We start from the raw sequence: 21,805 nt of genomic DNA, 5'->3' as shown, positions 1-21,805 counted from the left end.
AAAAGTGCATAGCTCCCAGTAGCTTCCTATTATCAGAAGGAAGAGCATTCCAGACGGGCGCAGAAGCGCACCTGGAAGGCGACGACATCACGAGGAGGTTGGAGTCGGCTCACCTTCCTTGTGCGTGGTGAGGGTGCTCCATGCTGACGCGGTGCTGCCGGCTTGGTTGTGCGAGATGATGCGGAAGTCGTAGCTGCAGTAGGGCAGGAGGCCGCTGACGTTGTGGGACCTGTGTTTGCCCGTGTACACCACGTCCAGCGAGCCTTGCCGGCACTCCACCGGCAGGGGTTGGGGCGGCTGAGGACACGACATGCGTTTCTGTAGCTCGAAGCTGCGCCGCCGAGACCAGAGAGCACAGAAAGACAAAGTTCCCCCGTATAGCCTTAACAGACTCTTTGGGGCAAGTGGTAATAGGGAGCATTCTTTGAAGGGCGACATGGCACACGAGGGGGTGGGGGGCCTGCACCACCCCTGGTACTCGCACACACGTGGTTAAAGACAGTACGGGGTGATGTAGGGACAGTACGGCTCTCCGTGGCCATGGTTACTAATTAACGTAACGGAACAGACAGGGTCGCGTTAGGGTACTGTGGGACCTAAGTGGTCGCTAATAATGATTGACGCGACAAGCTTTGACAGGGCCACGTGAGGGGAAGTACGTGACCTAACGGTCGTAAATTGTAATAACGGCAGAGACGGACAGGGCCAGGTGCGGGGAGAGAGGGTTCGGGAATAGGGGCGTGGCCGGGTCGTGAGGGGGATAAAAGCCGGCGTGAACCGGGGCTCAGGGCTGCTGTTGTGGGGGAACTGCCATCGCCGTCGTCACCTAGGAGCGGGTCGTCTTCATCACCCTCGAGTGGGCACCTTGCAGTCTTGGAAGGCTAGAGTTATGTTGTCTCAGAATAGAGCTATCTAAGTTACCCAAGTGTCACTCGCATGTTACTCACACATACACAATGCAACATTGTACATTTGTAAATCCACTATCCACTGAAACCTGCTTTTACTATTCATAAAAACCAAAATAAATCAGTGGTTCAAGATTACTACATCGAGTAAGACCTCGTTATTTCAGTATTTGATCATTCGTAATTGGGGATAATTCGACACGGCTACGCTTTCGGCATATATACGGTGTATTAGTAATTGGCCATGAGCCGAATTGCCGTACCGAACGGTCCAACTTCGGCATGGCACGTGGAGTGACGCCGCGCGACACGACCAAAACAATGACTCAGTCTGGTGGCGGTGTGCATGATGAGTGTGGCGAGCGTGGCGAGCGTGGTGAGCGTCGGCGAGCATGGCGAGCGTGGTGAGCGTTAGTGCGGACCCATCGCTGTGGACTCTGTGCAAGCCAACCCTCTCAGAAATGCCATCTACACCTACGTCAAGATCCCTTAGTCTGCGAGATGAATTCAAAGTGTCGTATAGAATTGATGCAGGGTGTGTGTCGATGCGTACGGTGAGTGAAGACACCCATGTCAGTGGTGAAGTGCCACATCAGCTGATGTCGTCCGATGGCGAGAAATGTGGTGTAAAAGTGTAAAATAATGTAGTCTTCAAGTAAACATTAATTTTTAAGCGAAAAATGTGAAGTTTAAGTTCGTGTAATTTGGTGTTTAAGTTATAATTTGGTGATAAAGTGAATATACAGTACAGTAAGTGCATGCTCAGTGCATTAAGGCCCACCTCTACAACCTGTCACTCACCACATGGAACCTCCCGCATCCTCCTCCTTCGCCTGCAGTGCTGGTTACTGGTGGTAAGTGTTGCTTTTTTTGGAAAATAATTTTAGGAAAACAAATTTGGATATTTTTTTTAAATTAGGGCAGGAGGCACTGGGGAGTACCATTGTACATAATTCGGACTATTGGACAATTTGGCAAGGCCAGAGCCCCATACGTGTCAAATTAACAAGTGTTTATGTATGCATAATAAACGTTGAGTGTACAGTTGTGGTCACATCTGCAGGCAACTCCGGTGCACATACAGACACACGCACACACATACACACGCAAACGATGATGGAGAGCAGGGGCACCTGTGCATGATCCCGTTGGGCCGTGTGGGGTCGCTCCAGGCCAGACTGGCAGCGCGGGACCCGACAGCTGAGGGGGCAGGAGAGGGCTGCCCGGTGGGGGCCGCTGGCAGAGTTTGCAGGCGTGCGGGGGGTCCATCAGCGCAGCAGCGGAGGCACGTGCACGCCTGCACGTACACCGAGTACGTGCTGAACGGCTCCAACCCGTGGATCTCCTGCTCCACAGAGGCCCCCTCGGATAGCTGTGGCACAAGGGGCGGACGCAATACACATCAATAACTGCACCAGCCAGTTAGGCGGTGTCTTCCCAATTCCACAGGACTCCACCGGCCTCTCCAAAGGCCGGCTATGCAGTTCAGCATTGACCCAAGATCAACGATCGTGAAGGACAGTGAGTGGCGTAGAGTGACCAATATGTGCCTCGGTGGGATGAATAAATGGGGTCCCCTGTCATCGTCGTAGCCCGGTGCTTAGGCTCCCCTGGACCATGGCACGTCAGTGCAGTTGGACCGCCAACGGCCGCTGATTAACATTGTTTGGGCAAGAAACCATAATTTAAATTGCATATATAGACTATTACAAAATACAGGATAAAACAATTCGTTTTCTGAAAACATTTGTAATTCTGAAAACACCTTAACGATGCACTAAGGTTATTCAATTTTTTTTTTTAACAAAAGTGCTCCGCTTGCAGGTCGCGTGGTCGGGCCGCCAATGATGGGTGTACCATCATGTGGAGGCCGCTGGAGCTGTTGGCGAAGACGCGGTAAACGGTGACGATGCCGTTGGGCTGGGTGGGCGGTGAGACGAGCACCACGGCCGAGGTGGCCGCCACCGAGGAAAAGGAGGGTGGCTGCAGCCCGAGGGGAGGAGCGGGTCCCGTGCGCCCCCGCACCCAGACGCCGTCGACGTGCCCGGCCGCGTTCACTGCCCGCACCTGCCACACCACCGCCGCACCGTCGGCATCAGCCTCCTCGCGGACGGCAGCATCCTTCTGCTCGTGGCAAACTCTGGTCAATCCCGCGTCACCTTCGCTTCAGCTCAACCCTTTCCCGTTCCAAGACGTCTGCAAGTTGATGGGTGGGTCCCGTTCGCCTCGGAGAGAGGCGTAGCGCCATTGTTTATCAAGGCATTGCACTCACCGCAGAGAACCGTAGCAAAGTGACCGCACTCTGTGATAGCTGGCGCCCTCGCGCGTGTCTTCGTGGAGCCTCAGTGCCGAGAAAGTTATTTTATAAAAAAAAAATATTCCGGTTTCGTTTTGATGATGTCCATGTACGTCATCGGAACGGAATCAGAAGTGTATATCATTGGCACAGGAAAGGGTTAAGAGACATCTTCTCCACTGGTAGCTGTGAACCAGTAGTGAAATATTCTACATTTCCATGTTGGGAGGCGAGTCTATCCATATAATGCTCACTCCTGATTTTCTCAAAAATATGCAAATTTTATTGGCCTTCAAGAGTTAAACATAATTGTGATCAGAGCACTACTGCACATTTATTAACATAGTAACACACACATACAGCAGCACAGACGCAAGAGAGAAACTGAATTGAGGCAGGGGTTGTGGGATGTGTTCACAAACCTCATATCAGGGCTCTCTGCCTTGAATGTGTAATGGGTTCCGGAGACACTTGTAGAGGTAACTTCTTTATTACAATCCAACACTCCAACAGTCCTGATACTCTGTTACAGCCTAGGGACACAGCCTAGGGACACAGCCTAGATACACTACTCTGGCTACGCTCTGGGGTCCTCCGGCTACAATTACCCTAGGGGAGGCTACCTGATCCGACCCAGCCAAGGTGCGGGTCTGGACTCTGGCTTCCTCGGAACTCGCTCTTACAAGGACGTAGAGCCGGGAGTCCCAGAGTCCCACCACTGGCCCGCACAGCGTCCTGGCCCTTACAAGGACAAGCGGGACGAGGGGGTCCAGGGTCCTAAGCTGGCTGGCGGGTCTTGGGTCTTGAGCTGCGACTGGCCAGGGAGCTGCCCTTTTATGCCTCGTCCCCAACGAGGGGTGGGGTTGTGTGCGCCCCCAGATATCCCACAGAGCACACACAGCCCCCCTGTTGGTGGCGCCAAGGGGCTTAAGCGTCTGGGGTGCCTGGGATCCCAGCGCCTGGCGCCGAGGGCTTATCTGCCTAGGATCCCAGAGCCCCCAGCAGCCCCTCCCCTCTTATGGCACTACAAATGCACCTCTAAGTGGGGCTACACTATAGTGTAATGACAAACGCCAGCGACTCACTCTAGTGAAGTATTCCCCCACTATCCTTGAATTTGTGCCCTTTAAGTTTTGTTCAGAGCCACCGTGGATGTTTAAGCGAGGGCTACGACACCGCCGGTGCGCCTTGCCTTGTACTCGTACTCCGCGTTTGTCTCCACGCTCCCGTCCCGGAAGGACTGCGCGGTCCCGTTGTAGACGAGGGCAACGCGCGGCCCGGCGGCCCGGCGAGGGCCAGCAGGGCCTACCACGGGGCCCTGGCGGTATAGCTCGTAGCGCAGGACGGGGCCATTGGGCCGCAGCGGGGAGGCCCAGGACACGCGCAGGCCCGCTCGGTCCCCCGCGTCGTCAGCCTGCGGCTCCACGCTGGGGCCGGGCTGCAGGGTGGGCGGCGCCTCCAGGGTGCTGGCCCGTGCCCACTCGCTCGACGCGCAGCCCCCAGCCGTGCACGCTTCCACGCACGCCTCGTACCTGAGGCCCGTCCGCGCAGAGTGCAGGGGCATGTCACGGGCAGCTCGAGTGCTTGCATACTGAGCGGCACGAGCAGTCAAAATCTCATTCTCCAGACAGTGGGTGAAACAAGTGTTTTATTACGTCCATTGCATGGCCATCTGTTGGCTGATAATAACAAACAAAAAGTGGATCATAAAGTGGTCCAAATAAGCGAGTATGGACTATCTTAAATGTAATATTGATGTGGATGATTATGTTTTTTAGAAGACACCTCAATGAGCTAGTGGGCCGAAGGGCCTCACAACGCACAGACACAACCGTTGCTGTTCTGCCATCTCCTGGCCCCCTCGCAGTGCTAACATACAACAGCCGGTATTTCCAGGCGGCCTCCCATCCAGGTGCCAACCAGTCTCAACCCCGCTTAGTCGACGACATCCGACAGCACCGAGGGTACACTCAGGGTGATTTGGCATTGCTTCATGCATTATTCCATTCACCTTTGATGAGGAGCGAGTCCCCCCACCACCAGCGTGCGCTCTGCGAGAGCGTCGCGCCCCAGCACCGCGCCGAGCGTGCTCGTGTTGCCGGACTCCAGGTCCCGCATGCGCACCGTGTAGTTGACGACGTCCCCGTTGGGGCGCAATGGCGGGTCCCACGCCACGCGCATCCCTGTCGACGACAGCGCCTCCAGCCGCGGCGGCGCCAGGCCGCCCGGCGCGGAGGCCGGGGTGCGGGCGACGGACGGTGCGCTGCTCACCCTCCCGCGGGCGTTGCGCGCCACCAGGGAGTACGAGTACCGGGCGCCGGGGGACAGCCGCGCGTCTCGGTAGTGCAGCTTGAGGCCCGAGTAAACCAGAGCGCCGTCGCGCCACACCTCGTAGCTCAGTATTTGTCCGTTGGGAGCGTCCGGCTTCTGCCACCGTACTTCGACCGTACGGTAATTGGTCACGTCCAGGCGCGGGGCACGCAAGCTCTCGGGAGGAGCCTCCAGCGTCCGCGCTCTCACGCCGCTGCTGTTGGCGCAACCACCGCCCGTGCACACGGACACGAAGAAGCCGTGCTCCGAGTATGGGCGCAAGCCGGAGACCGTCACGCTCTCACGCAGCCCCTCGGGGCACTCCTCACCGTCCACGAAAAGCTTCGCCTGCGTGGTCTGACCGCGACCGGGGGCGAGGGGCGCCCAGCTGACGCGGATGGCGGTGGCGTTGACGGGGGTGGCCACGGGGGGGGGCACGAAGCTGGGCGCGGTCTCCGGCGTGCGCCGGCTCACAGGCGGGCTGGTGACGCAGCCTCCCGCGGTGCAGGCCACCACCGCGTAGTTGTAATCGGTGTGTGCCAGAAGGCCGACGTCTGTGAAGTTCAGCGTGGTCCGGTCGAAGATGAATGGGAGGAAGGAACCGTTTCTCAGCAGCCTGTAGTGGTGCAGATCTCCGTTCGGCTCCAACGGAGGGGTCCAGCTCACGCACAGCTTGCGGGCGCTGTGAGGGACGGTGCGGACCGAGGGGGGCGCCAGCTGCGCCGGAGCAGCTTGCGGCGTGCGCACGGTGACCCACCCGCTCTCGGCGAACCCCGCCGAGTTCCACGAGCGCACCTTGTAGCGGTACGCGGTTCCCGGCTTCAAGCCGCGGTGCACGTAGGAGCGTTTTTCCCGTGAGCCCATCGAGGCATTGATAATCGCCTCCTCCTCAGCCACCTCCTCCAGCACGGCATCCCTCCGCCCACTTGCCGGGTCGGTGGCGGTGCCGCCGATGACGAGGTAGCGGAGGATGCGGCCGTGGGGCCGGCGGGGCGGTGTCCAGCGTAGCTCCACGCTCGTGGGGCCCAGCGGCCGGGCATCGGGCTCGGGCTGGGAGGCCGGAGCGGCCTCGCCCGTGCGGGCTGTCACGCGGCCGGAGCGAGCGCAGCCCACGGACGTGCACGCCTCCAGCGCCAGCGAGTAGTCCTTGTACGGTGCAAGCCGTCGCAGCACGAAGCGACTAGCCAGCCCGCTGAACTCAACGCCGCTGTCGCTGAGAATGCTGTAGTTCTGGAAAATAATCACCAAAGTGTCTCCCTCATCACATCGGCATCTGAGGGTACTCAACTCTTGTTTCAATAAAATTACAAGATCATTTGCATATGTCCCCTCCCACCGCCTTCTCTCTCAATCTCTCCTACTCCGAACCATTCCCCCCCTCTCCTTGGGCACGATCCCGTTTCCGCTCCTTTTATCTCCTTGCCCCCTAGCACTGGAACAAACTTCCCCTCCACATGAAGTAGCGAGCACCTTCCCTGTCTCGTTTCAGCTCCTCCCTCAAGACCGACTTCATCTCCCCGGCCCATCCTTCCCTCCATCCCTAGGCACCCCCATAATTCCGGTACCCACAAACCGCCCTCCACATATCCCATCCCTATTTACCATATCGCTTTTTGTTACCCTCAATGCACCACTCATAGCCCTTGTAAAGCGCCTTGGATATAAAAGCACTATATAAATATGAGATAAGATACGGCATCCGAATGCAACTGAATCTCAGGTTGGTGTACAAGAAAAATGACGGGCATTGTTATGAGATTTTGGGGCAGATGAGGAAGCCCTGCGATGGTGGTGGTGATTTCATTTTCCCTTGGTGGGCGAATTCTGATTTTCCACAAAAGCAGCAGAGGAATTATGGGCCAATATCACCATTCGCTGACCCGATATCAGTACAATAAAACAAAAGACAACTCCCTCTCAACAAATAAACATCACAGTTCATACTTCCACTCGAAACTGCCTGACAGTTTGACAGTTCAGCCAGCCGGTGCTTTAAATGCCTCGTTAATACCCGTAGATAACGTCCCAGCACGGACGGCTGTCACAAAACGGAGCTGCAGGCTGGCGCGTCCCAGTGCATCGCCCACCTGGACGATGCCGTTGGGTCGTGCCGGTGCGTCCCAGTGCATCGCCCACCTGGACGATGCCGTTGGGTCGTGCCGGTGCGTCCCAGTGCAGCAGCATGCTGCGCCCACCGGGCAGGGACTGTGCCACCGGTGGGGCGAGACCCCTCGGGGCAGCCTCCCGGGTGCGTGCGGAGGCCCAGGGACTTGGCTTCTCCCCCGCACCGCTCACCACCACCACCACCCGCAGCTGGTAGAGCGTGTGGGGCTCCAGCCCAAACACCAGCGCCTCCTGCTGCCCCCCCTGCAGCACAAAGACAAAGCCACCCCGCCAAACGGGATAGCCTTCAACAGATTGTTTGGGCAAGTGCTTTTCACGAGCGCCGATGAAGGCCGGTACGGTACACGAGGGGGTGGGTGACTACCACCCCACGCCCAGCCGTCTTTGTTTCCATAGTGGCGATGTTTACACACCGCACCAAGTATTCATTTGAGGCTGAGTCGAACTAGGGGAGAGGAAGGACCGTTTCAGATAATCGTCACTTGTGTTGGCCATGAGCGGGAATCAAACTCGGGTTGCCGGGTTGTGAGCACTGCGTGCTAATTGCTACACTACCGTTCACCATGCAAAGACGCACCTCGAATTAGCACGGTCGGCTATGTATGGTGCGAAAGAAGTTCAAAATACATACACACCTCTCTCTAGACTCTAGAGGCACGCATACGTGCACACATGCACATACATACATATATACAGTTATATAAACAAGCACAGCAATGCATATTCATATATACAGCAAGTGACACACTCATACACACAGGCAGACATACTTTGATTCCTCGCGGGTAATCGTGAATATTTAAGTTTGATTATTATCTGGACGGAGCAGGATAATGAAACGGCTGCGACCTCCTCGCTGATGCAGATGCAGCCCCAGAATCTGGCTGGGTGGGGGCGCTCACATCTCACAAGTAGCCGGAGGGGGGGGGGGGCTGTACGGTGCAGTTCAACAGCTACACAGAGGGTGGCAGCGCTGGTTCAGCCACGAAAACAAAACGCGTGCGCCCTCCGCGTGCACCGCAGCGGACGATATAATTGCGATAATTTGTGTTTGTTTTAGCCACCGGCAGTCGCATAAAAAAAGTCACGCGTTCTATTTTTTTCCTGAGGTGGTTGAATTGGGCTGGATAAAATACGTAACATTTCGGGAAGATAACGGTGGATTTTCTGGGCCCCACTGTAGAAATTGTGGAATGTCCACCAATTGATTCAGACTCCCAACTCAGAAGAGCACCACCCTAAACGAATTAAACGATTAAACTATGGTTTAATAACCCTTGAGCTACACCCATTTCAAACCTTTACAAAACAGTCTGCCTCAGCAGCAGACTACGCTTTCCCACCTGATGATGGACGCTTGTGTTGCGCCCGAAACGTCGTGATTCATTTTATTTTATACCTACATGAATTTACCGAAAGAACCAAAGAGTATGGATTCCTGCAGTCACGAAAGCTTCAAATCAAGATTATGGTTTATCAATTATAGGGACCACTTACACCGTTTTAGTTTTACATGGAGTGCCGGATTAACCTAGAAGCAAAAGTAGCTACATATGCTACAGGCCCCGCACTTTCAAGGGCCCCGCGATAAATGGTTTCATACTATCAATTCCGGTTCAGTGATTCTGCACTTGCTCTATTACTATAGTACTATTACTATAGTGTGTTTAAGGTTAGCGATCTGTCGTATTATCTGGCTGTGTAGCAAATGAAAAAATACAATTACTTTACTATGTAAGACTGTAAGTGAAACATTTGTGTTTTAATATATTTTTTTATGTAGGGCCCCTTTAATAACATATGCTACAGGCCCCGCACTAGCTTAATCCGGCACTGTTGACTGTACTAAATATATGAAAAAAATCTTGTCATTACGAACAACTGTGATTGGCTATGGATACCTCAGATTCACTCATGATGGAAGAGGTGGTTCAGTGGATATCAGGTCAGAGCACCAAGCTGCCATTGCTGGTATCCTGGTTTTAAATCTGGATTTCAGATGCCTTATCGCATTAAATTTCGTTCTGAAATTATTTTTTCTCAATTCTGGGTCTCCCCAAAATGTAAAACATCAGTTTGACGATCTCCTTCAACAGATGTGTGTTTATGACATGAAACCAATCACACAATATGGAAACAAAAAACATGTACAGTATTAAAAAAAATTACCTTTTGACACAAAGTAAACCCCACATTTTCAACAGATGCTTGTGATTCACTATGAATGCCTCACTTTGGCTTCTGCATGGGTCACGTGGTATAGCAGTGCAAGCCACGACTCGCCTCACAAACAGCACAAATTCATTCACACCCACGGACACCTCCTTATTTGAGACCGCTGCTCAGCACTGTGCCACTTGGGGTTGGGTAATATCTGAGGTTCATTTAGACTGGAAATTGAAACTAGGACTTGTTATGTTTCGCTTTCAAAAGTCACGGAAAAGAACGCTAATCTCTCGTAGCGGCACTGAACCAATGTTGGGAACTCTACAAGCCTATGGCAAGGGCCAGCCGGTTAATGTGTCTGGTTTTACGTGCGGACAAATGGTGTAATCACCTAATAAGGTTCAGGTTAAGAGAAAGGCGTATTGTTCAGGGAAACACAGCAATAAACAAGCGTCCACCTGCTCTTTCCAATTTGCACAGCATTTGTCTTGCAGCGAGTCAAGTATTAATCACAGCGGCTGACACCCAACACCTTAATTCTGCTGGGATCAATAGAATTTGAGATTAACACAACCTATAGGCACCATCAGTAAAATGATCAGCCATTACGCAAGTCATAATTTGGGTGTGAGACATCGCCCTTCTGCAATTACTCACCCAACATGAAATATTTATTATGTTCCAGAGGTCAACCCGACTTCAATTACCGCACGGTCGCGTTCACTAGGAAGTTTCTACTGTTACAACTATTTACGGAATCTTTCGTTAAGAGCCATTTCTATTTTAAAAGGAAACCAATACTGAGACGGGTTAATATTTTATTCATGCCCTGAAATTCATCAATTCTGCTCTGCATAATAAATTGGGAGAAAACATGAATAGGGTTAACAAAAAAGGCAGCATTCAACGGTGCAATTTTCACATTCATTTCCCCACATTGCTAACTTTTTATATGACATTTAACAACGCAATAGCGAATAAAATCACTTTTTAAACCATTCTTGTTTTACGAATGCCTGATCCATCCTAGATATTCTCAGCAATGTTAAACAACTTGGGGATTTTTTGTGACAGTAAAAATTATATGAATGCCAGACGTTTAAATCGGTTGCTGCTCCCACGTTGTGTGAGACCAATCATCCGCCTCCATCTTCCTACATTGTACCACGGGTGCTTGTCGTGGTGTTGAGCATGGCTTGGCCGTTCAAGGCGACTTACCGGCACGGTGAGGGCCTTGATTTCGGGGGAAGGCACCAACTGCTCTGAGCCCCGCGGGCCATACTCGAGCCGGTACTGCCGAATGGTTCCGTGCGGTGCGTGTGGAGGCCGCCACGTGGTATGCAGGGAGTAGGGACCATGTGGCGTTACGCCGGGTAGCTCGAGGTCACCCAGCGGGGCCTCCCTGGTCCAGCCCCGTGCCCACGGCCCGTCGGTTTCGCCCTGCCGGTTGCGCGCCCGCACACGGTACTCGTACGCGGAGCCTGGCCGCAGCTCTGGCGAGGCGTCGGTGAACGCCAGCGGGCCCTCTGACCAGACGAAAACCACTAGCTCGTTCCGCGCACCGGCATCGCGTCTGCCGCACGCCCAGGAACAAGCCACGCACGACTTCGTCAGCCCTACGGCATCTGGGAGACACTTTACGTATGCATGTATATTGTACTTCTTTCGCACCTTAAGTAGCCAATTGTGCTAATCGGAGGTGCAGGGGAAGGACAACAAACAACACAAAAAGTTGTAAAGAAATGTTTTCAATTTACACATCACTACCACGCAGTCCTCACCACACATTAATCTCTATGATATGCATTTTATGAAATTCCACTCCTCAGAACGAGCTCGATCAGTGGTGCTGCTGAAAATGGTATCCTAAGAGGCTATTTTCTCAATCCACTTCTGTATGCGAGCCTCCCCATGCCATGCAGGTTGCGTCGGTTATTTGACCATACTTCTCCACACTGGTCAATACGGGTTGGTGAAACTGGGAAGCATACATATGGGAGCATATAAGTACAGTCCAACAATATGGTTTTAAGCACTGCTGTCTGCTGGCCACCTCGTGGCACAACTCCTCAGCTACCTAATGACGACCTTGCATATATGGTGATCGCTCAGACAAGCATTATCCAGGCTCAAACCTGCTTAGCTTCTGAAATCTGATGAGATCGGGCATTTGATTACAGGCAGGTACAACACAGGGGGGCATGATGAACTGAATACTCTTGCGCCACTATTGTGCCGTGCATTCGCTATCTCCGTCGCGGCAGTGAGATGGCACGCAACGGGGCTCAGGCGTACTGTGTATGAGAGACGTGGTCTCCATGGGATGCCACGTCACCTGTACAGGACGTATGTTGTGATGTCGCTGTTGGGATGCTCGGGTGGAGACCACGTGACCTCGAGCACGGCCGTCCCCAGGGCTGCCACGCCGGGCGGGCCCTGCCCTTCCGGGGCGGCCTCTTCCGTGACGGCGTACGCCGGCGCGCTCAGCCCACAGCCGCCTGCTCACACAGCGCCAGCAGCACCGCCGCTGTTCTACAACTCGCGTTTAGCAACGGGAGCACTCACGGCACGCACATTCGTGTGAATGTTGAGCGCTCTTGTCCAGCCACTGCTGGATGAGGGCTACCCCATGCCTGGCGGGTCATGGGCTAATTCGATATTTTACGTCATGTGGGTTGGTGAAGGCAGACTGCATAGATGATGGGACACAGTACAGTAACATGGATTTTTATCCATCGGGTGGCAATCCAGCACTGTCGAGGCGAGGGTTGGTGGGTGGGACAAATGTTGTGAAACTCCCTTCCCGTGGACGTCGAGGTGCCATAGCCTGGCTCGCCAGGAGAAAGCGGAACAGCGAATGTGGACTCCATCCGTTCCATCTCTATGGGATAGGAGTGCTGCCCCTTGCACGGGTGCGTTTTCTCATAGTTCTCCAGTTTCCTCCAACGTGTAAACCCTCATTAATTGTCCGATGACACCTTAATCAATGTAGAACCGCAGAGCTTGGGGGGAATTTGGCGCCGGCTGACCGTGTGGCTACCTTTCCCGCTCGTCTGTGGGACCTTGCGCCTCTGAGTCGTTCTCTCTCTTCGAGAGAGAGTGAAGACTGTTCAGCGGCGCATTACAAGTTGAAATGAAAAATGTTCTGCACTCTCCTCCGTTGTCCACGACAGAGCCCTGAAGCAGCCTAAAACACCAGTGTTATGCATGGTGGTTGCCCATTCAAGCATTGTCCAGGCTCACATCTGCTGAGCTTATGAGATCGGATGAGACTGGGCACATTCCAGGTGATTTGGTCGTATGGCCTCCTGTCTACTATACAGCCCATTATCACACATTTGCGAGAATTTACCAAAAATAATCTTGTTACAATTATTTAATTTATCCCCAATCCCTCTGCAAGACCCACCACACGTACGAATGTAGGTGGCTGGCACTTATTGAGAGGCGCACAAAGAACCCATGATTACCGAACGTAATTGCTTCAAAGTTATCTGGCCTGGCCAGGAATAGCCCATTTAATCTGTAAATAAAAGCTTTTGTGGTGCCGTTATCAAGAAAACACATCTCTTTGTTTCAAAGATTGCAACGGACCGTCCTGGCGAAGCTCATTTACGACATGAAAGCGGAAGCGTATCGATCCGCGAGTTTGGGGGCCACGCGGTGCGGGCGGTGGGGGGGGGGTCCGTGGCCCCGGGAGCCTCACCTGACTGGCAGGCCAGAACACGCAGCTCATGCCGTCGGTGCGGCTCCAGGCCCTCCAGCAGCAGGCTCCGGGACTGCGCCGCCGAGAAAGCCATTTCCCTCGCCGAGCCCAGATTCACAGTGACATTGTATTCCACGGGGACAGCGAGGTTAAACACCGCTAATGAGACAAAGGCAGCAAAATGTCAATGCAAGTTACCATTGATCTCCCGAGAAGCCTTGACGTTTATTCAATGAAGTTGTAGAGCAGAGCACGGGGCCAATGAAGGATTGCCGCAGCTAAAAGTCACGACCGCGTGCCGTGTGTATGCGGTGTGACTAATCGCCGCGATGTTCTCATATGGATTGTGTAGAAAGAGGGGTACGTGTGCACGCGCTTGCCTTCAAACTTGCCCGAGGAGGAAACTAAATTCAAAACGCGCAAATGTGAAAAGGCTGGCGTGAGCGTTGCCGGCGGGGGGGGAGGAGGAGGAGGAGGAAGGGGACCCTCACCGGGCGCGCGCCACGACACAAGGATGGAGCGGGCGCCCAGCACGCGCACGTCGTGGGGGGCGGGGACCCCCTCGGGGGTCCAGGGGGGCGTCCGCACCCAGTGACCTGCGCTGGAGCCCACGCCGGCCGAGGTGGCCGCCTCCAGCGTGTACACGTAGCTGAGCGAGACGAGCAGAACACGTGGACTGGCGGTATAGGGACACGCAGCGCGTATGCCGCATGAACAAACACACACGCTACATTGCACATACACACTGCATAGCGTACACACTGCATAGCGTACACACACTACGTATTATGGATATTATGGACACACTACGTAGCACACACACAATATAGCGTACAGAGTGCATTGCACACACACTACATAGTGTACACGCTGCATGATATACACAAACTATACAGCATACACACTACATTGCATACACACTGCATGATATACACACACACTATACAGCACACACACTACATAGCAGACACACTACATAGCAGACACACTACGTAGTGTACGCACCGCATAGTAAGTACACACTACACAACACACACATTACACGGCAAACACACACACACGCTACAAACTACGCATACACGCTTCACACACAGACACACACACCTCATACACCCCAATAAATAAAACAATAGCTTTAGTTGAGCTCATTGAGACACTGCGACTTTCAAAATAGAAGTAGTTGCTGAAAGGGAAGCGACATATAATTAAATACATTTGTGGAAAAATTAACAACTCATTAAAACTAGGTAGCTAATAAATGAAGGGCACGTTCAAGACCATTATTGTAATGTTTTCTGAGAAACGTACTGAGGAGTCGATTAAGAATGCAGAAGACGTGGTTCAGAGACACCAACAAGCAGCGATATTGTTCCACGCGTCAGGAAGATTTGCGGCTGAACGAAAAGCCGCCACATTTATTTTCGTATGTCTGGCGCGGCATATCCAGGCGCATTTGGAGCTGCGGGGGTTTGCTTGCGAGGTGAACTTTTGTTCGGCCAAAGGTAGCAGGGTCTACTGAAAAGTGCTTGTATGGGTGACCACCGTGCAAAAAAACAGGTGTTGTAGGCTGCCTCGTGAGGGGAAGTCGATCCAAATCCATTGTTGTGCTCTACTACGCTCCGACATCTATGGTGCTCTCATTCACCGACCCACACTGACCTGCACGGCATGGGGAAGCCATCATCCAGCAGTCGAGATTGACAAAAGGGCCTGTGCACGTACACGTGTTCACGGCGGTAACGCGCCCTGGGTGTTGCGTGTCGCTCATTCACCTGCTGTTGGGGTGGAGACCGCGGTCCGTGTAGGAGAGAAGCTCGGGGCCCCCCGTGTAGACGGGGCGGCCGTCGCGGTGCAGCCGGTAGTGCACGATGCGTCCGTTGGGCTGCGCTGGCTGAGCCCAGTTCAGCTCCACGATGCTGCTGCTCACAACAAAGTTCCGCGGGTGCAGCCAGACGCCTAAAACGCACGCACGCACGCACGAGGCACGGCTCTAGTAACGTACACACACACACACAGGCTTGTACACAAAATGTGACAAGTCGATTTTGATGGCTGGTCAATTCAAGCAAAATGTGTTTGTATGTCGCATGGAGGCCAAAAGAGAGGTCAAGTGAAGGCCGTGTGTAGAGAGGCGCGGTGCAGTGATAGGCTGCACAGAGCCCCTGGTGCACACGTGTGGACAGATGCCAAAGCAGGTGCACATGCAGGGGTGTGGGATCCCACCTTGGGGGGCTGATTCCAGGGTCGTGGCATCCGCTAGAGGGCTGGAGCTACAGCCACCGGCCGTACAAGCTTCCAGCGCAAATCTGTAGCTGCTGAATGGCTCCAGCCCTGAGAGTATTTTGGGTAAAAGAACAAAGTGCACACGCGCATTCAGTACAATGGAACCCATACATGAGGGTCAGGCAAAGAATAGTTTAAATATCCTCAGGCATTGATGCTCATGAGCAGCCGTCATTTCCACATCTCGGGTTCATAATCCAGCCAGTTGCTGCACCACCACCACCACCAAGGACTCCTCTTCCCCGTGGAATACATTGTCAGCTCCGTGCTAGCGAGGCGCTGCGATGGGAGATTTAAGGAGCTATGTCAGGTGCTCTGCCGGAGCCATCCCTGGGAGAAGATGTGTCTGAACTGGACGTGACAGGCTGCCACGACCCATAAGCCTGCAGGTGGCTCGTCGTGTGGCGGGCTGGCTGGCAGCAGAGGGCGTCCCGCACTGCCACTGCCAAGCTTGAACTGCGGGAAGCGTGCTGTCGGGAAGCGTGCTGTCGGGGGTTGCGGGCCGTGTCACGCGGACAAAACGGCGCTCTCCACCGAGGGGCGTGTCACGCCAGAGCCACGCACCGGGACCGCGGCGGCGGCGCGCTGGAGCTGCCGGCTCAGCAAGTCGCGGTGGTCTCTGACCTCGGCGACACCCGACAGGCCAACAAATGTGTTATAAATCGTACGATATTGAAAATTTTATTCAAAACCCTGGGGCATTTAAATGTTCTGCTTTCTTTCCTCACACGTAATTTAATGCTAGTTGTCAGAAGGCATTATGCTCATGGCAAAATCATTATGCTGTAGGACACCCTCCCCAGTCCATCACACTAAAGGTCACACAACTGATTTAACGAATGGTCAGATTACACCCAGAAATGATGATGAAGCTGGTAATGTTGCTATTTTACCTAATCATGTTTCTGTGACTGATGACTGGGACAATTATCCTTCAGACTAAATCCATACAGTATTGAGCTATGTGGCAGGCGGCTGCCAGCACCATTTTATGCATGATTTCTGTGGTTTCATGGGCGCACTTAAAAGGTATCAATACTCATTATGGATTTCTCTATGCGGTGTGCCCTCAATTTCCCTTCCCATTAAAGAGCGATAAATACCGCTTTGCAGAGATTGGAAGGTCTTTCTGGAGGAGACTGAGGCTCGCGCCTGGTGCTCTGAAGGTGGAAGGCAAGTGAGCGTGCCGAGCTTTTAGCGGCACCCTCCGCGCCAGGGCTTCACCAATAGGCGGCGGCGATGACGACTTAATTTGGGGAAATGTGCAATATAAGATTCTATTAGCGCCGAGCGGCTTAAGGGCGCGTTTGATTGAAAGTTATTACTGTCTGCGCCGGGTCGGCGAGAGCTGCTTCTTATGTGCAGCGCTGTCCACAGTCGACGCGAGGCCCCATCCTTCCCGCCACCGAACGTTTCATTTCAAAAATAAGAATTCCCTGTGCCGCACGTAGCGCGCGGCCTGGAGATTTAGATGTAGCCGCGAGCCATGCCAACGCGGAGTCGTGAAAGTGGCGAGTCTGTAAGTGGGTCTCGTTACAGATCCCGGAATTAACGGGGACTTCACATTGATTTTGCTGAACGCACGTGCCGGGTACTTTCACACAGTGTGTCAGGTGGTGCGAGCGCAGATAATTGAATGATTGATGGATTTCCATGCAATTAAATTTAAATCTGTCGGCTACGGCTGATGCGGACACTTTGAAAAGCCTGAGCCGACTCATTTGGGTGACTGAGGTGCAGTCCAGTTCATCGCTGCCGGAACTGATGGATTACCTGAAACGTTGAGGAGGAGGGGCCCCTGCATGTGGGTGTGGATGACCCCCGCGCCAGCCTGCACCATGCGGTAGAGGTGGATGGCTCCGTTTGGCCGGCCAGGGGCCGCCCAACTGAGCGAGAGCCACTGGGGGCCCCGTGCCATGACCACCGGAGCGGCGATGTCCTCCGGGGGACCTTGAGCGGTGGCTGCGGTCACCTGCGCAGCTCACACGAGCAGATCTTCCAGCTCAGGTCGCCTCTTCCAGGTCCCTGCCTGGGTGCCGTAGTGGGCGTAGCGTTGCATGGTTGGCAAGCAATGAATTTGGAGCACCCTATCAAATATATCCCTGCTCTTTTTTCAGACCGGTGCTTGGGCTTCTCCGGCCGGTGGGACTCCAGTGCCGTTACACTGCCTGCGCAGAGAACCTCATCCATGTACATCACACCTATGCTGCTGTGGGAGATGCTACATGCACGCTTGCGCTTTTTTGTTTGTGCCTGGCGCACAGTCAAAAAGGCGGTCAAATCGCTCCAGTAGCAAGTGGGATCAAGGTAACGCACAGCCACAAAGGCGTACACGTGATCGCTCGCTCTGTTTGATGCATTTATGATTGCAGCACAGCATGGTGCAGCGATGAAGACACCAGAGTCAGGATTCACACTGATAGATTATTTATGATAGAGTCCCGCCCCCCCCCCTCCCACGGTGCTGGCCATACCGGTCTGCTGAAGGTGCAGCCGGCAACGGTGCAGGCGGCCAAGCGGTAGCGGTACACGCGGAAGGGCATCACGCCGTGCTCGTCCAGAAAGTGGAGCTCCGATCCACGGTGCCGCTCCAGCCCATCCCGCTCCACCACGTAGTGCGTGACAGGGCCTGGCATAGCCGGGGACACACCGAGAAAGATTCCCAGCCAAACAAAAACCCTGACCCATTACCCTAACCCATGACCCAAATCCCTAACTCTAACCTCCGACCTTAATCCTCAACTCGAATCCCTGACCATTAAATCCTAATCCTCACAAGACAAGTCAGCGCATGAAGCAGCATTCCTGGCTCATCAGTGACCGAATCCCGTAACCCCTGACCCATAACCCTAACTGCTCTGTCCTTGACCCTAACCCCTCATCCCTAACATAGTCCTCTCACGCACACTTGTACCTGCACATCACACGCTGTGCAGGTTGGCAAGGTACAGCATTCATAACAAAGACCCATCTATGTGTTTAATTGCTTAGGAAGGGCCCTTTTTAATTGGTATTTATTTGATTTGCGAGGGAATGGTCATAGTCTCGTCGTGTGTGTTGAGATGTGGGAGGAGTGCAGACTGGGCGAGTGGTTGTGTGTGCGTGTTCACATTTAAGTTCACCAACACATTATTCACAAGAACAATCATTTAACGATGAAAAACCAAGACTGTTTCGTAAAAAAAAAAACCCACACTGGCACGGCATACGCTGTTCGGGTTTGCAGTGTTTGATGGCACTACATGCCAATCGTATGGAATTGTTAATATTTTCAAATTTACAAAACTCCGATGGAAGTTGACATTTAATTTGAGGGATTACAGTGGAGCGCAGCGGCGGCGGCGACGGCGCGTGCGACGCTCGTGTGAGCCGTCACGCGAAGGGCTTCCCAGCGCAGACTCCGTCACAGCGCACTTTCATCACGGAAACTAATTATCCTCCATCACGGGGCTAATTTGGAATGATTTTTTCGGCATCATTAACATTAATTATCATTAATCTCAAACCTTTACAGCATGTCCATTGTCACATTACGTGTGCTGCTGAGTGTAAACTCTATCTATCACCCAATTTGTCACAGGCTTTTAAGTCAAATCACCGAGGCCCCACACACTTATTTACCCGCAGCCACTGCACTCCAAAGCGAAGCAGCAGCACTTTTTTAAAACGAGAAATTGCTTCGCCGTCTGCAATTCAAAATCGGATACGTCCTCTTCATTTTTATTACTCTGGAGGATGAGCCAATTTAAAGTGGAATTAATATCTTTTTCATTTGCAAAAAAAAAGGCACAGTAGAATATTAAATAATTCAATGACCCCCCCCCCCCCCCATTGCTCGCTGTGTCAGGATTTGCCACCCCTTTTTTTGTGGGGAGAGAGTGGGGCCCATTCTCAACGCAAGGTCAGGAAATATTTAATCTCTTGTTAAGCTCAGGGGTGCAACTAAAACAGGCTCTCAACTTATTGTGACGAAGACAAAGGTCCCCCGAATAGCCTAAGCAGATTGTTGGGGCAAGTGCTGTTAGTGAGTAGCACCTATGAAGGCCAGCACGGCACACGAGCGTGTGGGTGGGCAGCACCACACCCGGACGCCTTTGTCTCCCCAGTGCTGATATTTACACACAGCACCAGATACTCAGTTGAGGCTGAGTTGACATATGGAAAGCCCAGAACTGATTCTAGATTTGAAGCTTTCGTGACTGCAAGGATTCATACTCTTAGTTTTTTCGGTAAAGTCACGTAGGTAAAAAATGAAATTAAAATTTATAAAAATAAAATAATAAAAATCACGACGTTTCGGAGGCAACACAAGTCTCCGTCATCAGGTGGGACCGTCACAGCCAGATTTGCTGCATTATTTTATTTTTATTAATTTTAATTGATATGTTTACCTACGTGATTCTACCGAAAAAACTAAGAGTATAAGCCCACAACTGGTTCAGATAATCATCACTATTGTTGACCATGAGTGGGGATCGAACTCGGGTTGCCAGGTTTGCAATACAGTGCTCTAACCACTGCACTACCTCTCCCCGCAGACACACACGCAAGTGACTCAGATTAACGTTTCAAATCTTCGCTGCACGAACCAGACAGCACCGATGGCGTGGGCTCACCGCTGTTCCCTAACGTCCCCGTGCCAGGCCCAACATAGCCAGTGCCCAGTGGCTGACTGGAAGTTCACCCCGGTCACTGCTGCCCTGGCTACAGATGGTGATGGGCGCCCTGAGCATTGGTGACAGGCAATTGGCTCACGCCACGCGCACTCCGTGCCAGAGCCGTGTCAGTAGGCACGTTCTCCCGTCAGCGCGTGGCCTCCACACGCGGCGGCTGGCAGCCAGCATGCCCCGAGCCATCGAGAACGTGAGTACAACCATCACGGACGTGTGGGAAGACTGCGTTCCCGCACAGCCCGTGCCAAATGCGTGAAAGCGAGATTAAAGAAGAGGACCGGACTTCAAGTTTACTGCTCCAGTCAACAAAATTCGCTGGTGGTTTTGGTTGGAACATGCGAGTGGTTCACTCGTGGCTATGTTTGATACGGGAGAGTGGTAAAATGGTGACTACAATTGATAGAGGAGAGAGGTTTACCGATAGATACACCACGTGGGATGCGCCTGTCACGTGGGATGCAAGGCTCTCACCGTTGGGCTGGCGAGGAGGCTGCCAGGAGAACCTGAGGGCGTCCTGGCGAGCGGGCACGAGGCTCCAGCGGGGGGGGCTCACGCTGCGGGGGGCTGCGGGCTCAGTGGTGACGAGGCGAGGGACACTGCTGCCGTAGCCGTGCCGGTTGGACGCCACCACACGGTAGCGGTATGTTGTGTGCGGCGCCAAGGCAGCGTCTGTCCCACGAGGAAGGGAATGACAGCCTCACTCACGCGGCACAGGCTCAAGTCTAGTCGCGGTTCAACGCCCACTAAAGTCGGGAGCGGTTTCTGTCGCCAGAGCGAGGGGCGGTGATGCCGGCTTCGCCTGCCCTGAATCTCTCGGTGTGGAATTCCTCTCCGCATGGCTCCAAGGCGGAGACGCGCGCGTCACGTCACGTGTGCCAGGGATCCACAGACGTGGAGACGCATTCACTCTGCCCGCCTCTTCACCGACAACCACCATCGTCGATCGCACGCGACAAGACCAGCTGTTAAGTGACAATCTCAGCCGCTTGATTTCACCGCATTGGTCCAGCGATGGTAGCGGTATGTTGTGAGCGGCGCCAAGGCTGCGTCTGTTTCACGAGGAAGGGGAATTAGAGACTCTCTCGCAATGCACGAGCTTTGTGTAAATCAGTTGCTGTACCGTCCTTTCTGCCCCTTCCCCAGCCATCTTGCCTAGCTACAAAAGAAAACAATACCCACGGTTTCGGTATTTCTTGAGATGCAGTTTCATTTGGACCAACGTGGCTCATCACTAACCCACACACTTGAAATGAAGAGCTCACTCAATAAAAAAATTACTCCACAACAAATGTCGTCTTGATGTTTACTTGATACACGCTCAGGGTAACTCCATGTACCT

At 53.3% G+C, this 21,805-nt stretch overlaps 1 protein-coding gene across 1 annotated transcript in view; it reads right to left on the bottom strand.

Annotated features, from left to right (window-relative positions):
• The window catches only part of USH2A (usherin), a 119,764-nt gene that overhangs the window by 5,855 nt on the left and 92,104 nt on the right, over nt 1-21,805 (bottom strand). Inside the window, exons 52-66 of the mRNA XM_078595944.1 lie at nt 20,938-21,135; nt 18,268-18,422; nt 17,567-17,765; nt 15,734-15,841; nt 15,283-15,466; nt 14,002-14,159; nt 13,511-13,669; nt 12,140-12,302; nt 11,023-11,377; nt 7,651-7,881; nt 5,216-6,744; nt 4,397-4,736; nt 2,766-2,975; nt 2,042-2,280; nt 114-331 (exon numbers count right to left, since the gene is read on the bottom strand). Of these exons, the coding sequence (XP_078452070.1) occupies nt 114-331; nt 2,042-2,280; nt 2,766-2,975; nt 4,397-4,736; nt 5,216-6,744; nt 7,651-7,881; nt 11,023-11,377; nt 12,140-12,302; nt 13,511-13,669; nt 14,002-14,159; nt 15,283-15,466; nt 15,734-15,841; nt 17,567-17,765; nt 18,268-18,422; nt 20,938-21,135 (4,446 nt within the window). The remainder of the gene's footprint in view (nt 1-113; nt 332-2,041; nt 2,281-2,765; nt 2,976-4,396; nt 4,737-5,215; nt 6,745-7,650; nt 7,882-11,022; nt 11,378-12,139; nt 12,303-13,510; nt 13,670-14,001; nt 14,160-15,282; nt 15,467-15,733; nt 15,842-17,566; nt 17,766-18,267; nt 18,423-20,937; nt 21,136-21,805) is intronic.

The sequence above is a fragment of the Lampetra planeri genome, chromosome 7 (genome assembly GCF_965212315.1).
Source record: "Lampetra planeri chromosome 7, kcLamPlan1.2.h2, whole genome shotgun sequence".
Classification (NCBI taxonomy): Eukaryota; Metazoa; Chordata; class Hyperoartia; order Petromyzontiformes; family Petromyzontidae; genus Lampetra; species Lampetra planeri.
Note: the sequence above shows the minus strand (reverse complement) of the source record. Positions and strands in the feature narration are given on the sequence as shown.